Source organism: Ceratotherium simum, chromosome 24 (genome assembly GCF_057802395.1).
Source record: "Ceratotherium simum simum isolate JZ-2026a chromosome 24, ASM5780239v1, whole genome shotgun sequence".
NCBI lineage: Eukaryota > Metazoa > Chordata > Mammalia > Perissodactyla > Rhinocerotidae > Ceratotherium > Ceratotherium simum.
Genome location: NC_141923.1, coordinates 29,719,139 through 29,742,046, shown reverse-complemented (window position 1 = coordinate 29,742,046; position 22,908 = coordinate 29,719,139). Strand labels below are relative to the sequence as shown.

Below are 22,908 nucleotides of genomic sequence, written 5' to 3'. Positions count from 1 at the left end.
TGTTAGGGGGTGGGTTCGGGAATGTGCATTTCGACAACGCACCTCAAGTGATTCTAAAATTGAAGGGCGCCCCCCACACACACTTTGAGAAATACTTTGAAATCTATGAGTCTTCTATCCAATCAAAGCTGTTTATGAAGTAATGATTTTACCTAGTGATGCTCCTCAACTGCTACTTAAAGTGTGCACTCTCTTGCTTACATATTTGGTAGTTCCAACTAGTAGTTTGAAAAGGGATGTTGTTGGTTGGTTACAGACCCAGCCAAAGTTATTTAGCAAAGTATGTGATTGTCCTGCCGGGTGGAAATGTTTATGAAGAATAAGTGCATTAGTTGTCTTCTTTTTGTGATTCCAGTGCTGTATAAGTGGGCAGAAATTGAGCCCAGGAAATGGAAATGATGAGGAAGTCATGCCCGCCCTCAACCCGAAGATTAAGTACCACTCTTTAAAAGCAGTCCGTCCTTCCCGTCCCCGTGCCCCCCCACCCCCACCCCGCTTTCCTTACTTTATTCCACAGACATTTAGCTGAAAACCACTGCCAAGGGGAGTAAAAAGTTCTGGAACCTAGGTTTATATCCAGGTGAAGAAAGAATCATCCCTAAATAATTCCGAAAGTATTAACCAAGAGAATTATTAAAAATCTTCAAATAGAGAATCAGAACTAGTAATTAGATGAAGCTAGCTGAGGCTGCAAACTAGTAATTCAGGGGCCCTCCAGAAATACAGGCCCACATAGTGTTTTAATTTTTTAAAAAATTCCAATGTTTTACAAATGATCATGTTTCACACCAAAACCCAGAATTCTGGCTTCTCTGAAAAATCAGAAATACCATATTTCACCATTGGACGCATTTTTTTTTCACATTTTTGTATTACTGAAATATGATGATGTCATATAATTGGCAGCATCTTTTCTTATTGGTATATAAAATTAGGGTGTTACTTTCAATTAATGGAGTTATTATATTTGAAGAAGTGTGATATTAGGGTAACTCTTGTCCCAAGTCCCACCTGCCAACAGTTTTCTAGAGCTGAGTAGAGGTCATCCTCTTTGTATGGCCAGCTTTATCCATTAATGATGTCCATTGGTCCTTTAGGCATTTGAGTTTTTGACTCCTGCTATCTATAGGGGAACTAGTGATCTTATAAACCAATTCTGTATTGCCACAATAGACAGCTAGATTGCTTCCAACTTGAAAGTGTTCTTATATGTGTCTTTTCATGGACCCATGCAAGGGTTTCTCTGGGAAATATACCCAGGAGTGGGATTTCGGAGTCATAGAGTTTATGCATACTTAATTTCTCTAGGCACTGTCAGACTGCTTTCCAGAATGGCTGGTTTTTACTTCCTTCAGTAATGCATGCGAGTTCCCATTTCTCTACATTCTCACCACCTTTCCAGTTTTTGCCAGTCTGAGGATGTATTTTAGTATCCCATTGTTTTACTTTGCATTTCTCTGATTTTCAGTGAGTTGGAACACCTCATGATATTCTTGTTGGTCATCTGGATTTCAGTTTCTGTGAATTTTCTTGATTATAGTTTTTGCCAACTTTTCCGTTTTTCTTTTTGTTTTTGAATTTTAGGAGTTCCTTGTATGTTTTATTTATTTATTTTTTTTAAAGATTTTATTTATTTATTTATTTTCCCCCCAAAGCCCCAGTAGATAGTTGTATGTCACAGCTGCACATCCTTCTAGTTGCTGTATGTGGGATGCGGCCTCAGCATGGCCGGAGAAGCGGTGCGTCGGTCCGCACCCGGGATCCGAACCCAGGCCGCCAGCAGCGGAGTGCGCGCACTTAACCACTAAGCCACGGGGCGGCCCGTTCCTTGTATGTTTTAGATATTGGTTTTACATTGAAAATATCTTCTCCCAATTTTTCTGTTAACTTTGTTAAACAGTGTTCTTCACTGCTGAACTCCATTTGTTCTAATATTTGTCAGTTTATTCTATTGTGTTTTCTATATAGATGATCATCTGCACATAGTGAGTTTTATTTCCTCCTTTTAATCATTCCGATTTGTGTTTCTTTTTATTATGATATTAATAAAGATCTCTTGTACCATGTTAAACAGTAACAATGATAGTAGGCATCCTTGATGTGTTTGGGATCTTAAAGAGAATACTTAATGTTGCCTTCCCAATTTCGCCTACCTTGGGCATCTTATTTAAAGTAAATATGCTCCACATATGTATACCCACATCCTGATACCCCTTACCAAGCTCAGTGTTTTCTTTTTCCTTAGTAATTGTCACCTTCTAATATACTATGTAACACTATTTATTACATATATTGTTTACCATCTGTCTCTCTCCAATGGGTGTAAGTTCCCTGAAGGCAGGAGTTTTTGTTTTGTTCATTGATACATCCTAAGCACGTAGAAGAATGTTTGGTACGTAGTAGATACTCAATGAATATTTGCTGAAATGGATGAATTTCTCCATTAAGTGTGGTATGTTATAGCTTTTGGTGTGTAGCTTTTATCAAGTAAGGAATTTCCCTTTAACTCTTAGTTGAGAGCTTTTAATATCAGATGTAAAACTTTATCAAATACTTTTTCTGTACTTATTTAAATGAATGTTTCTCTCTTTAATCCATTAATACATGATCTACATTTATAGATTTTTCTGTTTTTAAACAATCTTTATGCTCCTGAGATAAGCCGCCTTGATCATGATCATTATACACTATTGACTTTGGAAATCTAGTGTTGTATCTAGAATTTTCAAATCTGTGTTGAGAAGTAGAGAGGGCTCCTTAACTGGTTATGGCATCAAGGTTATCCTAGCTTCGTAAAATAAGTTGGCAGCTTTGCCTCTTTTTCTGGTTTTTAAAACAACTTGTATAACAGGGACTCTCTGTCCCTTGAAAGTTTGTAAAATTATCTAGGCTTGGAGCTTTAGGGGAGGAGGATGAGGGTAAATCTGTTTATCTTTTTAATGTTTTACATAGTTATTGGTCTATTCGAATTTTCTGATTCTTGTGACAGTTTTGGCACTTTTGTTTTTTCTAGAAATGCATACTTTGTCTAGGTTTTCAAACTTATTATTATATATTTGCTTATAATATTTTATTTTTAAAATCTCTGGTATCTGCGTTATTTCTCCTTATTTAGTCTATATTTTTAATTTGTATCTCTCTCTGTTTTGCTCAGTCAGACTTGCCAGACATTTAAGAACCAACTTTTAGTTTTGTTCATCTTTTTTTTCCCCTGTACTGTTTTTCATTGACTTCTTCCTTTGTGTTTCCTTCTGCCTTCTTTGGGTTTGCAATGATGTACGTTTTCCAATATCTTGAATGCTTAGCTTATTTGTTTTCTATCTCTTGTTCTCTCTTATTTTCAAATAAATGTATTTGAAGCTATAAGTTTCCTTTTAAGTGTTATGTTCCTCAAATTTTGACATTTTTTGTCTTTTATTTTATTATTTTCCTTTAATTTATAATATTCTTTTTAACCCAAGGGAGTTATTTATTAGTATGTCTTTACTTTCTAGACATATGGTATATACTTTTAAAACTTTCCTTTTGTTATTGTTTAGGGCTCTCTCTTTCTTTTTCTTATGAGCTCCAGCAATAATTAAAGTATGTCATCCTTTGCTTACCTTTAAAGTTTTAAATATCATATTAAATTGAATCTAAGGTACTATTAATTATAAGGTGCAACATTATTTTATGTTTTACTAAGAGAAAAATACAAAGTTGGAATTAAACTATGACAAATAATTTCTTATCACTTAGAATTTTTATTTTGTATGTATTGACAGAGTTCTTTTAAATGTGTTTAAGCATATAGATTTTTATCATATGTTGTCCTTTGCAAACATAAAAAGGAATATATGTATATGAAATAAAATAGTTAATATTTTTCTAAAACTTCACCACTGCCGCCTGGCCACAGCAATTTTAAATTGTTCCTGGTTGTAAGATGCATCCAAATTTCAAAGATGTTAAAATGTAAAAGAAGATTAGGTCGTAGAATCAATGAAATAAGATATATTTTAATTTCAAGTGTTGAAAGTTATATATTTTTTATAAACAAAGTGGGAGTGAAGTATATGGGCCTGGCATCATGATTTTCTCAATTTCTCTGAGAGGTATTTAAATAAACTATTCTGATGTCAGAAGCTTAAAACACACTCTTTGCAATATCAAGTCTCAAAGAAAGAAGTTAATCTTTTTAATGGTAGACGCCACGGCTAATAATTATTGCATGACAATTGAATCAACAAATCACACCAATAAAGACCCTTTTTTTCCTAATCTTTTTAAGGCAAAAGCAACAACAATCAAAGAAGCCCTAGCCAGATGGGTGAGTATATGAGTTTTTACTTGTTTTAGAAACTATACAAGGAGAATTTTGGGATAGTTATTTAAATCTGACCGTTCACTACAAGGGATCTTTGTGGTATTGGAACTGTTTAGCTGCCTTGACCGTCGTGGTGGATACATGAACCTATACAGGTGATAAAAGTATAGAACTTAGTACACACATACAAACATTCACATTTATATGTACAGATTAGTACAAGTAAATTGGGAAAATCTGATTGAAATCAGTGGATTGTATCAATATCAATATCTTGGTTGTGATATTATACTATAGTTTTTCAAAATGTTACCATTGGGGGAAACTGGGGTGTGCAAGGGATCTCTCTGTATTACTTTTTATAATTACAGGTGGGTCTTCAAATATTTCAATAAAAATTTCAATTAAAAAATCTGACCACTGGAAAATTTAAATATGGCAAGGCTAATTCATCTATTACTATAAGATGACTGGAACCTCTGTGTTACAGTACATTTTCTTTTTCAACTTTATCATCATTAAACTACATGTCATTTTCAGGTGATAGAGTGGTATGTGTTGTGGATTATCTAGATATTAGACAGATGATGGTTTTAGCCTCTTGAAGGTTAGAACAGAGACAGCCCATGTGAACAAACAAAAATCATGCATAGACAACTGAAAAGACATTGAATAAAGATACTAAAGTGATGCCCAACATCACTGATCATCAGGAAAATGCAAATCAAAACCAGTGAGATCTTACCTCACACCTGTTAAAATGGCTGTCATCAAAAAGACAAGAAAGAGTGTTGGTGAGGATGTGGAGAAAAGGGAACTCTTGTGTACTGTTGGTGGGAATGTGAATTGGTACAGCCACTATGGAAAACAGTATGGAGGTTCCTCAAAAATTTACAAATAGAACTACCATATGATCCAGCAATCTCACTTCTGGATATATATCTGAAGGAAATGAAATCACTATCTTGAAGAGCTATCCGTACCCCCATGTTCATTGCAGCATTATTCTCAATAGCCAAGACATGGAAACAACCTAAATGTCCATCAATGGATGAATGGAAAAAGGAAATGTGTTTATATACACAATGGAATATTATTCAGCCATAAAAAAGAAGGAAATCTTGCCATTTGTGACAACATGAATGGACCTTGAGTGCATCATGCTAAGTGAAATAAATCAGATAAAGAAAGACACATATTGTATGATCTTACTTATATGTGGAATCTAAAAAAGCATAACTCAGAAACAGAGAGTAGAATGGTGGTGGCCAGGGGTTGGAGACTGGGGGAAATGAGGAGATGTTGATCAAAGGGTACAAACTTCCAGTTATAAGACGAATGAGTTCTGGGGATCTAATGTACAGCATGATGACTATGGTTAATAATACTGTATTATATACTTGAAAGTTGTTAAGAAAGTAGATCTTAAATGTTCTCAGCACACACAAAAAATAATTATGTGAGGTGATAGATGTGTTAACTGATCTTATTGTGGTAATCATTTTGCAATATATACATGTATTGAATCATCACATTGTATACCTTAAACTGACACCATGTTATATGTCAATTATATCTCAAGAAAGCTAGAGAAAAATACTAGAGCATATAGTAATATTAGAAAGGAAACTGCATTACAAAAAACGTGCATTAAATATAAACTATAAATAATTTGAATATAACATTCTATAAAGTTTGAACAGTTGTAATTTAGCATTATAGACAGAATTTCCATGGAGTATAGAGATGGCTCCTCCATATGTATACCCAATGATAACTTATTTGCCTATGTTTTCAATAATTTTTCACGTAATAATGCATCTTTTGCTTTTGTAGCTGGGCTTTGAATAAAAAGTCTTTCAAGAAACTTGCTAAGGAAAATAGACAAAGTGAATAGGATAATGAAATATTTGAGTTCTTGTTTTAGTGCTTATAAATTTCTTTGTACCCTAATTGCATTTTTAAACTTTATTTCTGTTTGGTTAATGAAAAATCTGTGTTGTTAAAAAGACAGTATGGAGTAGGCTTTATTAATTAATTAGATTCAGTTTTCCTTGAATTAGATTTTAGGACTTTATTTTATTTACTTATAATAACAAATGGTTGTTTTTTTGTTTTGGTTTGTAGGTTCTATTTCTAGATTACATTCTGGCCATAAATCTTTGATGTATTTGAAGACATCAATCTCACTCTTTGACTGATTAACCCAACATTTATTGAGGATCTACTGGGTGTCAGTTTCCCCTCCCCTAACCTATAAGTGTATGGCACAAAATTGAGTACTGAATGGATGTATATTAGATCTCTTTCTTTCAACTGATTATATTTTCTATTATTGATGTGTTATGATTTGATTTTTTAAAATAAGCCTCTTGTGTCTTACATTGCACTGGGTTATAGAAAACATAGGGAAGCAAAGGAAATGGTCCCTGAGCTTTAAGGAGCTTGCTGTTTTGTTGGAGAGATAGAACTCACTCTTAAGTGTTGAGGTACTTAGAAAATATTATTAGTCAGCATATACTGGTAATTAAATTTCAAATTGTGTACTTAGTACCAGAATTAAATTCTAAGGTAGAATTTAGTAGTAAATTATTGTAGAGCAAATAGCTTTAACCTCAGCTGTGCAGTAAAGAGAATATCTTCCAAAATTCTTGGTGTTTGGGGGTTCTAGCTCAGACTGAACTGTGTATTGAAAACGGAAGATGAGATGACAAAGAAAACAGTTGATCTTATAGATCTGAATCTGATATTTAAGAAAAGGTTGTTTTGGGACAAGGAGTTCTCCCCAGGAAAATGTTTTCGTTGTTGTTGTGTTTTGTTTTTGTTGGTTAATTGATAGACTCTTAAAGGATTTTAAATATTACAGAAATAAAAATTTTTTTCTTTCCTCCTCCTTTCCATTTGGTTGGGACCTAACAAAGAATTATCGGAATCAGCCACATAGAAGCCTAGTTATCAGGGTCAGTAGGTAAATGTCAATAAGTGAACTGTAAAGAATACACAGAATTATTAAATTCTAATAATTGTTTTGAAATAAACATTGAAAAGCTTTGGGAAATTCTTGCCTTTTTTAGTTCCACATTACAATCAGGGATCATTTTCTTCCAAATTTATTTTATCATAGGAAGAGAAAACCAGTCAGAAGCCATCCGAAGCCAAAGAGATAAAGCTTTATGCCCAGATTCCCCCTATAGAGAAGATGGATGCATCCTTGTCCACACTCGCTAATTGCGAGTAAGTTCTCTTGTCTTTTTTCATCCTTGTTGTATTGCTGTTAAATTTACCTTCCTTTTCTAAATACAAAACTAGAAAAATATGTTTGTTTTCTGCGATCTTCATTTCTTTTTTCGTTTGCTTAATGTAATTCTCCCTTTGGCAAGGCCAAATATAACAGGTTATTGGTATATAGAATTATTAATAGAGTTATCCTGAATAATACAATATTTTTTTACAAATATTTTTATAAGGTGCCCAGAAAATAGAAATTTCTTTGTCTCTTGGGAAAAGCTCAATAACACAATAAAACTATTGCTCTGTCATAAAATCTAGTACCTGCTCTTGTAAAATTATTCACCGAAATAGTACTGTACTTACTAGAGGCCTAAGACATAGTGCTTTAAAAAAACTTCAAATTATAAAAATACATTGCAAAACCTGTAGAAAATATAAAAAGCACAAAGAAAAGAAATTAATATCAACCAAAATGGCACCACCTTTTGAGAATCAGTGTTAGCATTTTGATATAGGGCCTTCTAATTTTTTTTCTAATTGGGATCAAGTTACAATTATTACTTTGTAGTCCTATTTCCCATGACTTTAAGTGTCAGATCTATATTAATTCCTTTTAACTTATTTTCTAAATATTCTGTTTACTTTTTAGCAGGATTCTGCGGCGAATTTGAGGCAGTTATACCATGACACCTTGTAATCATGCTCTCAGGCTGCAGTGTCTCTTGTCAGAGCTATAGAATGTTATAGAATCACTTGGGGTTCATTCGGATTTCTTCACCCTGTATTTTTCTCAGTGTGGTTCCCTCACTCCCTACATAAGAATCTCCTTATGCAGGAGATAAGCCCCACCCAAAATTTATAGAAACACAATATCTGCTGATGAAACCTAGGAATCTGTTTATTATAAGCAACTTGGGTGTTTTTTAGATACATATTTGTGAACCTATGCATTAGACTAGTATCTGTCTTTGGAGTGAAGGGGAAAAGCAAACATCTTGAGTTATTGTATGCAATTTGTCCTTTATGATGAGAGCACAGCATATTACATAAAAATCCACCTTAGATGGTTTTTTGGCTTCAGAAGCATGATTTCAAAGTGGTCAAATATCTCTACATAAAGCCATCTCAAAGGCAAACATTTGAGAGGGTTTTGTACCTCATACCAAAGTTCCTTGGAAACTGCTTAAAAGAAGTCAACCTATTCATCTTTTTGCTGACAATCTCTTTGGGTAGGTTGCCTAAAGAACAATGAATAAATTATTCCTCAACCATATTCCCAGATTTAAGGCACTCCATTTTTCACTGGGAGTTCTTGGGAGTGGTGGATGACTAGAAAATATATAGATTTGGCCAATGATTTACACTGTACAGTATTTGCTTTTGTTGTTTCAAGCAGAAATGTGAATAATTCCTCTTCAAGTCAAATCATAAAGGATAAGATCACATATTTTAGAGTCAAATTTTGGGGGTTTTTTTTGTTTTTTTTGTGAGAAAGATCAGCCCTGTGCTAACATCTGCCAATCCTCCTCTTTTTTTGCTGAGGAAGACTGGCCCTGGGCTAACATCCATGCGCATCTTCCTCCACTTTATATGGGACTCCGCCACAGCATGGCCTGACAAGCGGTGCCTCAGTGCACGCCTGGGATCCGAACCGGCGAACCCTGGGCCGCCGTGGCAGAGAGTGTGCACTTACCTGCTTGCGCCGCCAGGCTGGCCTCAAATTTTGGGCGTTTTAAATTTGGCTGTGCTGCTTTCTGGCTGTGTAATATTAGGCAAATTGTTTAACATCTTTGTTGCTCAGTTTCCTCATTTGTAAAATATGGATAATAATAATACTTCACAGGATTGTTGTGATAGTTAAAATAGTTAATACATGTAAAGTACTTCAGAGAATACTGGGCACACATTAAATGGTCAATAAAATTAGCTTTTATTATATTTTTTGCGTGATATTTACTTAGACATTTTTATCAAGAAAGGAAGACAGGATATGTAATTATGCTCCCGTTAAAATTTGTTTTTTGATTTTTTTTTTGTGAGGAAGATCTGCCCTGTGCTAACATCTGCCAATCCTCCTCTTTTTGCTGAGGAAGACGGGCCTGGACTAACATCCATGCCCGTCTTCCTCCACTTTATATGGGACACCGCCACAGCATGGCTTGACATGTGGTGCCTCGGTGTGCGCCTGGGATCCGAACCGGCGAACCCCAGGCCACCGCAATGGAGCGCACGCACTTAACTGCTTGTGCCACCAGGCCAGCCCCAAAATTTGTTTTTATGTAATTAACAAATGTATAGAAAAAATCTAGACAAGTTTATACGAACTATTAAAAGTAGTTCTCTCTGGGGGAATGTGTGGGGTGTTGAGAATTACATATGACTTCTTACAATATACATTTCTGAATGATTTAACACATGAGAAAATAAATATTTCCATACATGCATATATAAAGTTCTACTTTTTATAAAAGGATCATATAAAATGTATTGTTCTGCTAGATGGTTTTTTAACTTAACTACAGATCATGGACATCTTCCCAAGTTGGTATTTATAGCCCAATCTCATTTGTTTCAGTGGCAGCGTAGTATTTCATTATCTATTCGTCAGTTGATGGATGTTTATAGATTTCTTCCCATTTTTTTGCTATTACAATAATGCAATAAGTAATCTAGTTAATATATCTTTTGGTATTTGTATTAGTATTTCAGTAGGATGTGTTCCTAGAAATGAATCACTGAGTCAAAGAACACATGCATTAAAAAATTTAGTAGATAACACCAAACTGCCCTCAAAAAGGTTTTTTTAAATTTTCTACAATGAGTGTGTTAATACTTTTGTAATCATAAAAAAAGTATGAGGATTTCAAAATGAAGGAATACATGCCATGTCTGAGGGGGAAAAAGGATTCAGTGTAAAAAGGAAATACAACCTAAATATCATTTTCTATGAGCACTTGAGGAATAATTTCTGATATACCATTTAAAATTTTTTCATATTAATTCAAGTTTTCCTTTGTTCTCTTTAAGGAAGCTTTCACTGTCTACAAACTGCATTGAAAAAATTGCCAACCTGAATGGCTTAAGTAAGTGATCCACAGTAACAGATGGTTCTTGGAATTTCTAGTTACTCAAATAAACATTCCAGAGACACTACATAATCCTAGAAGCTGGCACCTGTTTTAACCACAGTAATTGTCAGATGACAGAGAGAATATATAAATCATGTGTCTTAAGTTTGATTATCCAAAGAAAATTAGAGATAACATGAGACCTGAACATTTTGAAGACATTTTAAAGCTTTGTTAGAGTTAGAATTGAGATATCTTAAATAGAAATTCAGAATTTTTGATATATATTTTTTGTTCAGCTTTGTCTTCTGTTTCATACTTGTTATATTTAAAATTTAATTCCTCACCATCCCTGTTTTTCCTGTGCTCCTTATCTTTGTTAATGGGACCGCCACCTTCCCAGTTGCCAAGGCCTCTGACTCCTTGTGCTAGTTTCCTATGGCTGCTGAAACTTGGTGGCTTATAGCAACAGAAATTTATTCTCTCCCAGTTCTGGATGTCAGAAGTCTGAAATCAGTTTTACTGGGGCAAAATCAAGGTTTTGACAGAACCACACTCCATCCGGAGGCTTTAGGGGAGAATCTGTTCCTTGCCTCTTCTAGATTCTGGTGGCTGCCCTTTCCTTATGACGGCATCACTCCAGTCTCTGCCTCCATGGTCGTATTGCCTTCTCATTTTTGGTCTGTGTCAGATCTTTCTCTGCCTCCCTCTTATGAGGATACATGTTATTGCATTTAGGGAGCACCTAGATAATCAAGGATACTCGCCCCATCTTAAGATCCCTAACTTAATCACATATGCCAAGTTCTTTTTTCCCATATAAGGTAACATTCACAGATTCCAGGGATTAGGATGTAGCTATCTTTTGGTGAGCCATTATTTAGCTTACCATATTCCCCCTTTACTTCCCTCGAGCCCTACAACCAAGATCATTACTAACTCTACTCTTTCAAAGAACTCTCAAATAATTTGTTGCTTTTCCATTTCTAGGAGCTACAGCTTTAATTTAGACCCTCATCATAGCCCCCTAGATGGGGGTTTTCAAACATTTTTGACCGCTTTCCACAGTAAGAAATACATTTGAAGGGGCTGGCCTGGTGGTGTAGTGGTTAAGTTCACATGCTCTGCTTCGGCAGTGGCCCAGGGTTTGGATCCCGGGTGCAGACCTACGCACCGCTTATCAAGCCATGCTGTGCCAGGCGTCCCACATATAAAGTAGAGGAAGATGGGCACGGATGTTAACCCAGGGCAAATCATCCTCAGCAAAAAAAAGGAGGAGGTTTGGAGACAGATGTTAGCTCAGGGCTAATCTTCCTCACTAAAAAAAAAAAGATTTTTTGAATTCATGACTCAGTACATATATTCATATGAATATGAATATCAAATATACGGATACACATATGAACTGGAATAAAGTTTGTAAAACAATATTTACCCTTATAGGACAAGTTCCAGTATAATTTTTTAAAATTTGATTTCACTTTTTTAAATGCTGGTCACAAACCACTAAGTTGATTTCACATGACCCACAGTTTGAAAAATACTGCCTTACAAGTTTTGTGATAGCCTCCTAATTGATCTCCTTGTCTCTTATCTTTCTGCTTTTCAGTTGACCTTCAGCACTGATACCAGAGTTCTCTTTCTGAAAATATTATTCTCATTATCATTCCTCCAGATCAGAGACCTTTAATGGCTCCTCTTTGCCTAGTAAAGACCAAATACCTTAATGTTGCATTCAAAGTCATCTAAAAGCTTATACCACCCTATTCACACCCAAACACATCATTCTTTTTTATAACTTTGCGCACTTGTTAATGCACTGCTTTTCATTGAGAACAGCCCTTTCTTCTAAGAGGCAAGTCCTACGAGAAACAATTAGGTTTAAGAATGCCAAGTTTAAATGTCATTTCTCCCTCTAAAGACTTCTCTAATCTCTCTCATCATAGTTACTCCTTCTTTGGGAACATTTATAACAGTCTACCTTGGGTTATAATAGTAATTACCTACTTCATACAGTTATTGTGAAGATTAAATGAGTTAGTATATATAAAGTGCTTAGAATAGTGCCTGGTGCATATAAATGCTCAAGAAATATTAGCCATTATTACAGTTAGTGAGGAATATATTCTGTCTCTTTAGATAATGAGCTCCTTTAGAGCAAGCATCACATCTTATTAATCTTTTTATCTTCTATTTCAAATCTCCATCCCCTCCAGTACCTTACTTAAAGTTGGCATTCAGTATTTATATAGTGCTGGAGAAGAAGTGTTGCATAAGATGACTCAATCTATTCCAATTTTTCACTGACTCATTAAACAATTTGAGATGTTTCATTTTATTCTCTGCTTCAATTTCTTTGTAATTGAAATAATTTGCTTAAGTGAGACTAAATTGATGACATATTATTTATCAATACAAATAACATGCTTTTCTTTTTGTAAACCATGACTATGACAATAGTGAAAATAGATTACTTTCTATATAGGGCTAGCAATGGGTTTTAACTCATATTCTAACTTTGGTCAATTGGTAGTGACTCCCAGGAAAATTGTATTAAGCAGAGTTCTAAAAATTCAGTGGAAAAGAGTATTTTGATCAATTATTGATGTCTATCGTAGACATGGAATGAGAGTATAGGCATTTATACCGTGTATTTGCTATACTTGACTCATCTCATTTTAGTTCTACTTGTAACAAATAGTACTTCTGCAGTGTATGGCCAGGGAATACACTTTATCTGTGACTATGAAGCAAAAAGAAGCCAACTGACCCATATGAAGGATTGAGCGTATAACTCTAGCTTGCATCCCTCCCCTTTCCTTTCATGAGCACTGTAGTCTTACCTATTATATGCTATGATGAGAGGATCTGAAATAAATAGGTAAGGGGGTTTATAAGGCAGAATAACCCTAATGGCAGTTTATCTTTATTGTACCAAAACTGTGACTGGAAAACTGCTGGACATGATTGTGTTCAAAACTGTGACTAAAAAGCCACACAATGTGAATATTAATAATCTCATATTAAAGATTAGATAATAAATTTTGTTGCCTCGTATCTTTGGTAAAAAAATTATACTTTATTCCTTCAGTTTACTAAATAAATAACATAAAACTTGAAGACACTGTTTTGATTTTCATCAGGACCTGTATGAAGAAACAATGTTTTCCTTCTAGTAGTGCTCTACTTATGCAGCATATAAAGTATGGAAGATATGTAATTGTGTTATGTTAGAACACTTAGTCTATTAACTTTGATATCTTATTATACTTCCCTATATAGCAATAAGATCTTTTTAGCCTTTCATTAGCATTTTCATATGCATTTTTTAAAAGGAGTTTTATATGTTAAGTTAGATATTATCTTTGAAAGAGTTGCATGTATTTGTTATCCAATTTCTAAGGTTGTTTCTCAGTCTTCATCTTAGTTGACCAACCAGTGTACTTTGACATGGATGATTTCTCTTTCCTCTTTGAAACAGTTTCAATATTTGGCTTTTAGGACACTGTACCCTCCTGATTTCCTCCTGCCTTTCTGGCTACTTCTTCCCGGTCTCATGTCCCCAACTTTTAAATGTTGGAGTACCCCAGGACTCAGTTCTTGGATCTCTTCTCTTTTCTGTCTGCACCTATTCCCTAGATTATTTCATCCAGATCATGGCTTTACCATCTATATGCTGATGGCTCCCAAGTTTATATCTCTAGTCCAGGCATCTCCTCTGAACTCCAGATTCAGATTCAGTTCTCTGATATTTCCATTGGATGGCTAACATCTCATACTTAACAAGTCCAAAACTGAGTCCTGATATCCTTCCCAGCCCCACCTAAACCAACTTCTTGTGTGTTTTATCTCAGATAATGATACCTCCATTCTTCCAGTTGCTCAGACCACACTCCTTGAAAATTTCTTGATTCCTCTCTCACACGTCCCCTATAAGGCCTATTATCTTTCTAATTTCATCTCCTGTTACCCTCTGTTGTGTTTTGTGAGCACTTCTGATGTGGTCCTGCCTCATTGCGTTTGCCCGTGATGTTCCCTCTGCCTGTAAGTGTTCTTCCTCCAGATATCCTCATGGCTAGCTGCCTCACTTCCTTTGAGTCTTTACTTAGAAGTCACCTTCTATCTAAAATATCAACTGCTTCCAACCCCCTGACATTTAATTCCTTTTACTTTCTTTTTTTTCCCTTCACACTTGTTACTATCTAATATATTTACTTATTTTGTTTACTATCTGCTGAATCTTAGCTCCATGACAGCAGAAATTTTTATCAGTCTTATCACTGTTATATTGCAAGTGCTTATAGCTGTTTCTGGCATGTAATAGATGCTCAACAATTATGTGTTAAATGAATAACTTTTTGAATAAGCTTTTTATTTTGCATGGAAAAAAATGAAATGGTAATTTTTCCATGTCAAGAAGCTTTAAAGAATAATTGATTATGTGATTTTCTTAAATATTTAATTTTCACACATTTATAGTTATATGGGGTATATTAGTTTGCTAGGGCTGCCATAACAAATCCCACAGACTGAGTGGCTTAAACAACGGAAATTTATTTTCTCACAGTTGGGGAGGCTGGAAGTCTGAGATCAAAGTGTCGGCAGGATTGATTTCTTCTGAGGCCTCTCTCCTCAGCTTGTGGATGCCATGTTTTCCCTTTGTCTTCACATAGTCTTTTCTCTGTTTCTGTCTGTATCCTAATTTCCTCTTCTTATGATGGCACCAGGCATATTGGATTTTACCTAAAATCATCTCATTTTACCTTAATTACCTCTTTAAAGGCCCTGTCTCCAAGTACAGTCACATTCTGAGGTACTGGAGGTTAGGACTTCAACATATGAATTTTGAGAGGACACAATTCAGCTTATAACATTGGGTCTTGTTTCAATAGTTAAACGATTTTGCTTGAATTAGATCACTCATAAAATACATTGTTCTGAAAGTTAAATGTTTCTCGTAAGAGAATTTAAAATAATTTATCAAATTAATTAAAACAAAAGTTTATATAACTATATATGCCTGACACATGCACACATACACATATCATTCATTGTGTACTTACAATAGATTAGGCATTATGCTGAATGCTTTAGACAATTTTCTCATTTAATCCTTATATTCTTATAAGATAAGATATTATATTTCCTCATTTGATATATGCTGAAACTGAGATTCAAAGAGATTTGGTTGCTTCCCTAGAGGGTTGGGATTGGAACTCAGTTAATTGGGTTTGTGTTCTTAACCACTGAATTATGGATGTTATAGAACAGTGCCATCCAGTAGAACTATCTGCACTGTTACAATACAGTTGCCACTAGCCATGTTCAGCTATTAAGCTCTTGAAATGTGGCTAGAGTAACTGATAAACTGAATTTTTAATTGTATTTAATTAATTTAAATAGCCACATGTGGCTAGTAACTGCCATATTAGACAGCGTAGTTATAGAAGTTTAAGCTGTGAAAATGAAATGTATAACTTATGCTTAAGTAATCACAGTACTTTTTTAAAACAGAAATGAGGTTTCCTGTGTTTTACTAGAAATCTTTTTTTTAATTTTGAAAAATAATACATAAAAATATTTATGCAAATAGTTCAAAAGAGGTTACAATGAAAAATAAGTCTCCTTCTAACCCTAGACTCTCACTTCCTCCCCAAAAGCAACCACTGTTTCTACTTTCTTTTTTCTCTCCCAGAAATAGCCTATAGATATACAAATAGAAACATCCTTTTAAAAATTACAAATAACCATTTTTTAACCAAATCACAATCTAATTATTTAAAAGATTGAAAGCAAAAGATTTTTAAAATACTAGTTCATTTTATTTCACTTCTAATACTTTGTAGAATGAGGTGGACTATACATAAATATGTTTCTATTTTCTAGTGTGAACTCTTATACTAGAAGAGATTTGAAATATATATGCTCCCAAATTTAAAGTTCAAATCTTCTTTACTCTTATTTTATCCCTGTAATATTTTTACTAGCCAGCAATTTAAGACCATGCATTCCAAATAGCTAACTATTTTTAAATTTAATATTGACATGATGTGAAATTATAGTTGTAGTGTTTACCTTAGATGATAGGTCAATGTTATTTCCTACTTGATTACCACTTTTTATTAATACAGGCTTTTTTTACTTTATATAAGGATATTTATTATATAAAACTTATTAAAGCTTTACTATTCTAGATTTATAATAATTGTGTAATATGATTCTTATAAACAAAAAATTTCTGTCTTTCCACTACAGAAAACTTGAGGATATTGTCTTTAGGAAGAAACAACATAAAGAACTTAAATGGACTGGTAGGTTGTTATTTATTAATTTAAGAAAGCATACACTGTTTTTCTTAGTATACAAATAATACTTGTCCATTGTAGAAACTTTAAAAAATAGAAAAGCAACTATAAAAAGTACCTAAGAAGCCACTGACAATTTAAATACTGCTAACATTTTGATTGACGTCTTGCTTGCCTTTTTTTCTGTTCTTCAATGGCTATGTAGAGAATGAAATCATACTATACATGTTGTTTTGCATCTCTTTTTTTTTTTTACTTAATATGTAGAGGTCATTTTTCCATGTCCGTTATTCATTCAACAAATTCATTCAGTATATTTCCTGAATGCCTACTTTCCAGGCACTGTTCTAGGCACTAGAGATACGGCAGAATATAAAACAAAGTCCTTGCTCTTGTAGAACTTACATTACAGTGGAGGGAGACAGACTAGTAAATAATTGTATAATACGCCAGGTAGTGATGAATGCAATGAAGACAAACGAGACATATAAGAGAATATAGATTGATGGGGAGCCTTCTCTGGAAGTGAGGAGTGTAGGCTATAGAGCTGACCAAGGAGCAAGTGCTCCAGGCTGAGGTGGGACAGCAAGTGCAAATGTCTTGAAACTGAAGCTGCTTGTTATGCTTGAGTAAGAGCAAAAGAGTTGAATGAGGGAGGGAGAATTCTCCTCAGTGAGGCTAGAGTGGGAGCCAGGAACCAGGCCACATCAGGCCTTATAGGTCATAAGATTTTAGACTTTTTTTCCAAGTGGCTTGCAAAGCCCTTGGAAGTTTTTGATCCAAGGATGTGACTTAAGTTTTTAAAATAATTTTCAACCATATCCTTTTTTAATAACAGCATGATATACTATTTTATTGATGTACCAGAATTTATTTAAATTAGTTATTTATTATTCATTATTTCCAGTTTGGAGTTATTATAATAAACACTTATGAATCTCCTTTTAGTTATGTCATTGCATACATCTATGAATAATTCCTTGGGTAAATCCCTTGAAATGGAATTGAAAAGATATGATTTCTTTTAAGGCTTTTGTGACATATTATCAAGTTACCCTTCAGAAAGTTTGTAACAGTTTATACTCCCACCAGTAATGGATGAGTGTTCCCATTTCCCCTTACCAACCTTAGGCATTTAAAATTTTTTTAAGTTTTTGACAATATATTTTGTTTGTATATATATTGGCCTTTGAATTTCCCTGCAAAGAAGTTGAGATGAAACAATATTGTAAAACTAGGCAATTTCAGGAAAGATGAAGCTAATTTCTTTTTCTTGTATCTGTCCCCAAAAAGACAATAATTTTTTTAAAAGAGTTTATTGTTAAATAATTCATAAACATTCTGGAATTTTTTCTGACTCTGGCCACCTTCCTCACCTTCCAATAAGTCTAGCTTCTACTTCATAAGAGCCAGTGGGGTTGAAACTGCAGTGCTTCCCAATAATAACCTCCCAAGACCAGAAAGGCTAAAATGTCCATTTCCCCATTACAGAGACAGCTACAATACCTGAATAGGAGTCAGTGTTCAAAGGTGCAATTCTGGAATTATCTTAAATTATCTGAATAATATTCCCACTTCTATGTGTCTACATACAAAAAATGTTATTAATAAATTTATAAATGCTTGGAAATTCTTAGAGATTATACTCTGGAGTTAAATAAAGGAGGTTTTCTTCCCCAAAACAATAACCAGTAGGTGAATTATTTGCTTTCTAGTTAGATATGATGAGTAAAATCCTTAATTATCTGTAAAAAAAATTTTTTTGTTTTTCTGAACGATTGGTAAATTTAAAGATATTTTGCCTTCTCTCCATTCTCTGAGCCTTAGATGGTAACAATTTCAAATATAGGGACATTATTCATAATGGGTAAAATATTAAATTGTAGTACAAAAATTCAGAATTTATTGGACTTCAGACTAAACATTACTTACTTTGAATTATCTGTAAAGAAAGAGTTTGTAAATAAATGTACCCCAAAATTTTTAGGATCAATATGATAGCTACTTGATGTTTCCCCAGGTATTTACAGAAAACCAGATTCTCAAGTATTGCTATAGTATACAAATGTAATGTATACCTAGAAACCACAAAGAAATTATAAATATAGGATTAAAGGCATGTATGGAGGTATTGTCTAGCTGAACCATCACTTGCTTAGATCTCTTCACTTTCTATAGACTCCTATCAATAACACTCAACAGTTGGTTTTCTTTCCAGGATGTGTGTATATGTGTGTGTGTGTGTGTGTGTGTGTGTGTACATACACCAAAAACAACATTTTACTAGTCCAAAAGCTTTGCTATTTATGCATAGACTAAAGAAAAATAAATCTGTATAGGGACACAGATACTAGTCTTTAAGTAGGTTCACATACTAACTGATTTATTCATCTAGACACACCAGCCTCATAGCATGATTTAAGTAGCTACCTCAGGAAGTTACAAATGACTACTCTGATACGTGAGGCATGGAATGTTAAATCGAAGGAAAGGGGTCTATTTAAAACTAATTAGGAAAACTGACTATTAAGGTACATTATAAGCCCATTCGTATTTATGATCTGGCCTCTGGCTTCCCTCCTGATCTCATTTCATGTCACTCTTCCTAGTTGGTAATCTCAAGCCACTGGCAGTTGTCCTCTTCCTTGAACATGCCAAGTCCCTTCCCACTTGAGTACCTTTGTACTTGCTGTATGTATCCTCTGCCTTAAAAACTCTGCTACCCGCATTTCCATGTTACTGGTTCCTTCCTAACCTTCACACTTGAGCTCAGATGTCAACTCCTCAAAAGTGACCCAACTACCGTATATCTAAAGCAACCTTCTAGGCAATAGCTCTTACCACCTATAATTTTTTTTCATCTTTCTTATTATTATTTGAAATTCGTATTTGTTTGTTCTCTCTCCTTCTCTCTGTCTCTCACTCTCACACACACACTCTCACAAATCCTAAAGAGCACGTTAGTTTTGTTCATCAGCATCTACATTAGTGCTTGATACATGTAGTAGGCACTCTATAAATATTTATTGAGTGACTCAATATATTTTAATTAATTATAAAAACTATGAGGTTAAATTTTTAATTCTGAGTAATATATGTTCATTGTAAAAAATCAAGCAATTCATAAATATATGAAATACACTGTGAAAGTCTTTCCTCTTTCTACCTACCTCCCCAACTCTTTGAAGTAACAGAAATAATAATTTTGTATACTTTAAAATTTTTTCTGTGTACATACAAATAAATAGATATCTGTGTGTTTGCGTATATACATATATATATGTTATATATGTTTGTCCTGATAATGTACAAGGCATATTTTTCCTGCTTTTTCATTCAACAGTATATCAGGAATATCCTTCCAAGTCAAAACAGCATATTTAATGCCTTTTTTTTTAATAGCTGTATGGTTTTCCACTGTCATACTGTAGCGGCTGCGTGTTGCTGTGATGCTGAAAGCTATGCCACTGGGATTTCAAATATCAGCAGGGTCACCCATGGTAGACAGGTTTCAGTGGAGCTTCCAGACTAAGACGGCCTAGGAAGAAGGACCTGACCCCCTACTTCCCAAAAAAAATTGGCCATGAAAACCCTATGAGTAGCAGCAAGCACTGTCTGATACAGCACTGGAAGGTGAGAGGATGGTGCAAAAAGACTGGCAGGGTTCCACTCTGCTGTACACGAGGTTGCTAGGAGTTGGAATTGACTTGATGGCACTAACAGCAGCAAATAGTTTTCCACAGTATCAGTATACAACAATGTATTTAGCTATTCCTATACTGCTGAGCATTTAGATTATTTCCAGCTACTTTCTTGAGGAAGGAGTGTCTCATTTTTTTTGCTATTACAAATCTTACTGCAGTGAACATCTTTGCTCATATATCCTTCAGCAGTTATTTGAGTGTTTACATAGGCTAGATTCCTAAAAGTAGAAGTGCTGAGGATATTTTTGTGCATTTAAATTTTTGATAGGTACCTCAAATTGCTCCCACAATACTTATGCCAGTTTCCACTTCCATCAATGGTATATGGGTGAGGATTATCTCCTCCACCCTCAACATCCCTGAGTATTATCCATATTTTTAATATTTGCCAATATGATAGGTAAAAATGGAATATTGTGTTGTTTTAATCTGTATTCTCTAGTTAGTTGTGACTTTGGACATCTTTTTATATACTTATTAGTTATGTTTGTTTCTTCTTTTGGATATTGACCAAACATATTTTTTACCCACTTTCCTACTGGCTTTATCTTTTTCTTATTGACTTCTAGTCACTCTTCAATATTGCTAATAATTACCCATTATTGAGAATGTTATTACTATTATTATTGTTGTTGCAGTTAACATTTATTAACTATGTAGCAGGCTCTTTACATGCATTATCTCATTTGTCCTCATTTTAAGATAAAGAAACTGAGACTCAGATAGTTATGAAAAGTCCTCAAGTATAGTGAATGGCACTCTTGAACACATGCTGAGACGGGCAGTTTGTCAAAGCTGTCACAGTCTTCAATATGTATTTACTTTGTCTCAGCTATTCTCTATCCAGGAGTTTTTATTTATTTATTTTTTTGTGAGGAAGATCAGCCCTGAGCTAACATCCATGCCAATCCTCCTCTTTTTTTGCTGAGGAAGACTGGCCCTGGGCTAACATCTGTGCCCATCTTCCTCCACTTTATATGGGACGCCGCCACAGCATAGCCTGACAAGCTGTGTGTCGGTGCACGCCTGGGATCTGAACCCAGGTCTCCAGCAGAGGAGCACGCGCACTTAACCACTACGCCATGGGGCCGGCCCCTATCCAGGAGTTTTTAATACTCACATATATGAACAAAGATGGTGGGCCAAGTATGTTCATTGCAACATAGCTTGCATAAAAGACTGCAACAATCTAAGTGTCTATCAGTAGTAGACTAGCTAAATAAATAAATAATATACATGGGGGGGAAATGAGGTAGGACTTACTTATATGTGCTTAAATAGAATAATTTGCAAGATATATTGTTAAGTGAAAAAAAGCAAAGTGAATATTTCTATGTACATATATGCATAGAATATTTCTCGTGATAGCTGTTACCTCTGTGGAAGGGAAGGAGTGTAGGGTGAGAAAGAGACTTTTCTTTTTATACTTGTTTGTACTGTTTGATTTTTTCTTATTATCTTGTATGTTACTCTTTAAATTTAAAAAAAACAAATGATTCTGCAGCCCCCCAAAAAATACAAACAAAATATTTGTACACTCACGTTCATAGCAGCATTATTCACAATAGCCAAAAAGTGGAAGCAACCTAAGTGTCCATCTACGGATGAATAGATAAACAAAAAAGATGATGAAGGAGAGGAGAAGGGCAGGAAGGAAGAGGAGGCAAAAGGCAGAGGACTTAGCCAAGATAGTCAAATCCAGGCAATCTGATTGCAAATTCCTCACTACAATTTAATGCAAACAGTTTTCAGAGTTATTGAATGTATTTTCTCTGGTTTGTCACTTGTCTTCTTACTTTATTCATAGTTGCCATATGGAGTGTTAAGTTTTTTATTTGTCACGTCTTTATGACTTCTGTGTTTTGTATCTTATATAGGTCTTCACTTCTAGATTATAAAAATAATCTTATATTTTCTTCTAGTACTTGTATAGTTTTTTTAAGTATAAATTTTTAAAGTTGACACCTTTAATCCATCTGGAGTTTATTTTTACATGTTGCATGAGGCAGATATCAAACCTTATTTTTTTCCTACAAATGGTTAGCCATATATTGAAAAGTCTCCTTTTCCCACTGTTTGGAAATGCCACCTACTCTTGTGTGTGCATGTGTAGGTTCCTGGATGGTCAAGTTTCTTTCTGTTTGTTGTTTTACATATATATTACAGCTCTAATATCATGCCACTTTAATTTTCTTTAGCTTTATGTTTTGATATCTGTTGGGACAAGCCCTCTCTCCTTGTTAAAAACGTTATGGCTTTTATTGGACATTTACTCTTCAAAAGAAACTTGAAAA

General features: G+C 34.4%; 1 protein-coding gene across 2 annotated transcripts in view; it reads left to right on the top strand.

Moving 5' to 3' along the window:
* The window catches only part of DNAL1 (dynein axonemal light chain 1), a 38,286-nt gene that overhangs the window by 674 nt on the left and 14,704 nt on the right, over nucleotides 1-22,908 (top strand). The window contains exons 1-5 of one of the 2 annotated variants that reach the window (XM_087448251.1): nucleotides 1,593-1,830; nucleotides 4,271-4,309; nucleotides 7,431-7,540; nucleotides 10,565-10,620; nucleotides 16,861-16,916. In XM_087448251.1, the coding sequence (XP_087304377.1) occupies nucleotides 1,705-1,830; nucleotides 4,271-4,309; nucleotides 7,431-7,540; nucleotides 10,565-10,620; nucleotides 16,861-16,916 (387 nt within the window). In that variant the 5' untranslated portion in view covers nucleotides 1,593-1,704. Of the gene's footprint in view, nucleotides 1-1,592; nucleotides 1,831-4,270; nucleotides 4,310-7,430; nucleotides 7,541-10,564; nucleotides 10,621-16,860; nucleotides 16,917-22,908 lie in introns of those variants that run through there. The other variant, XM_004426335.3, reaches the window with a different exon arrangement.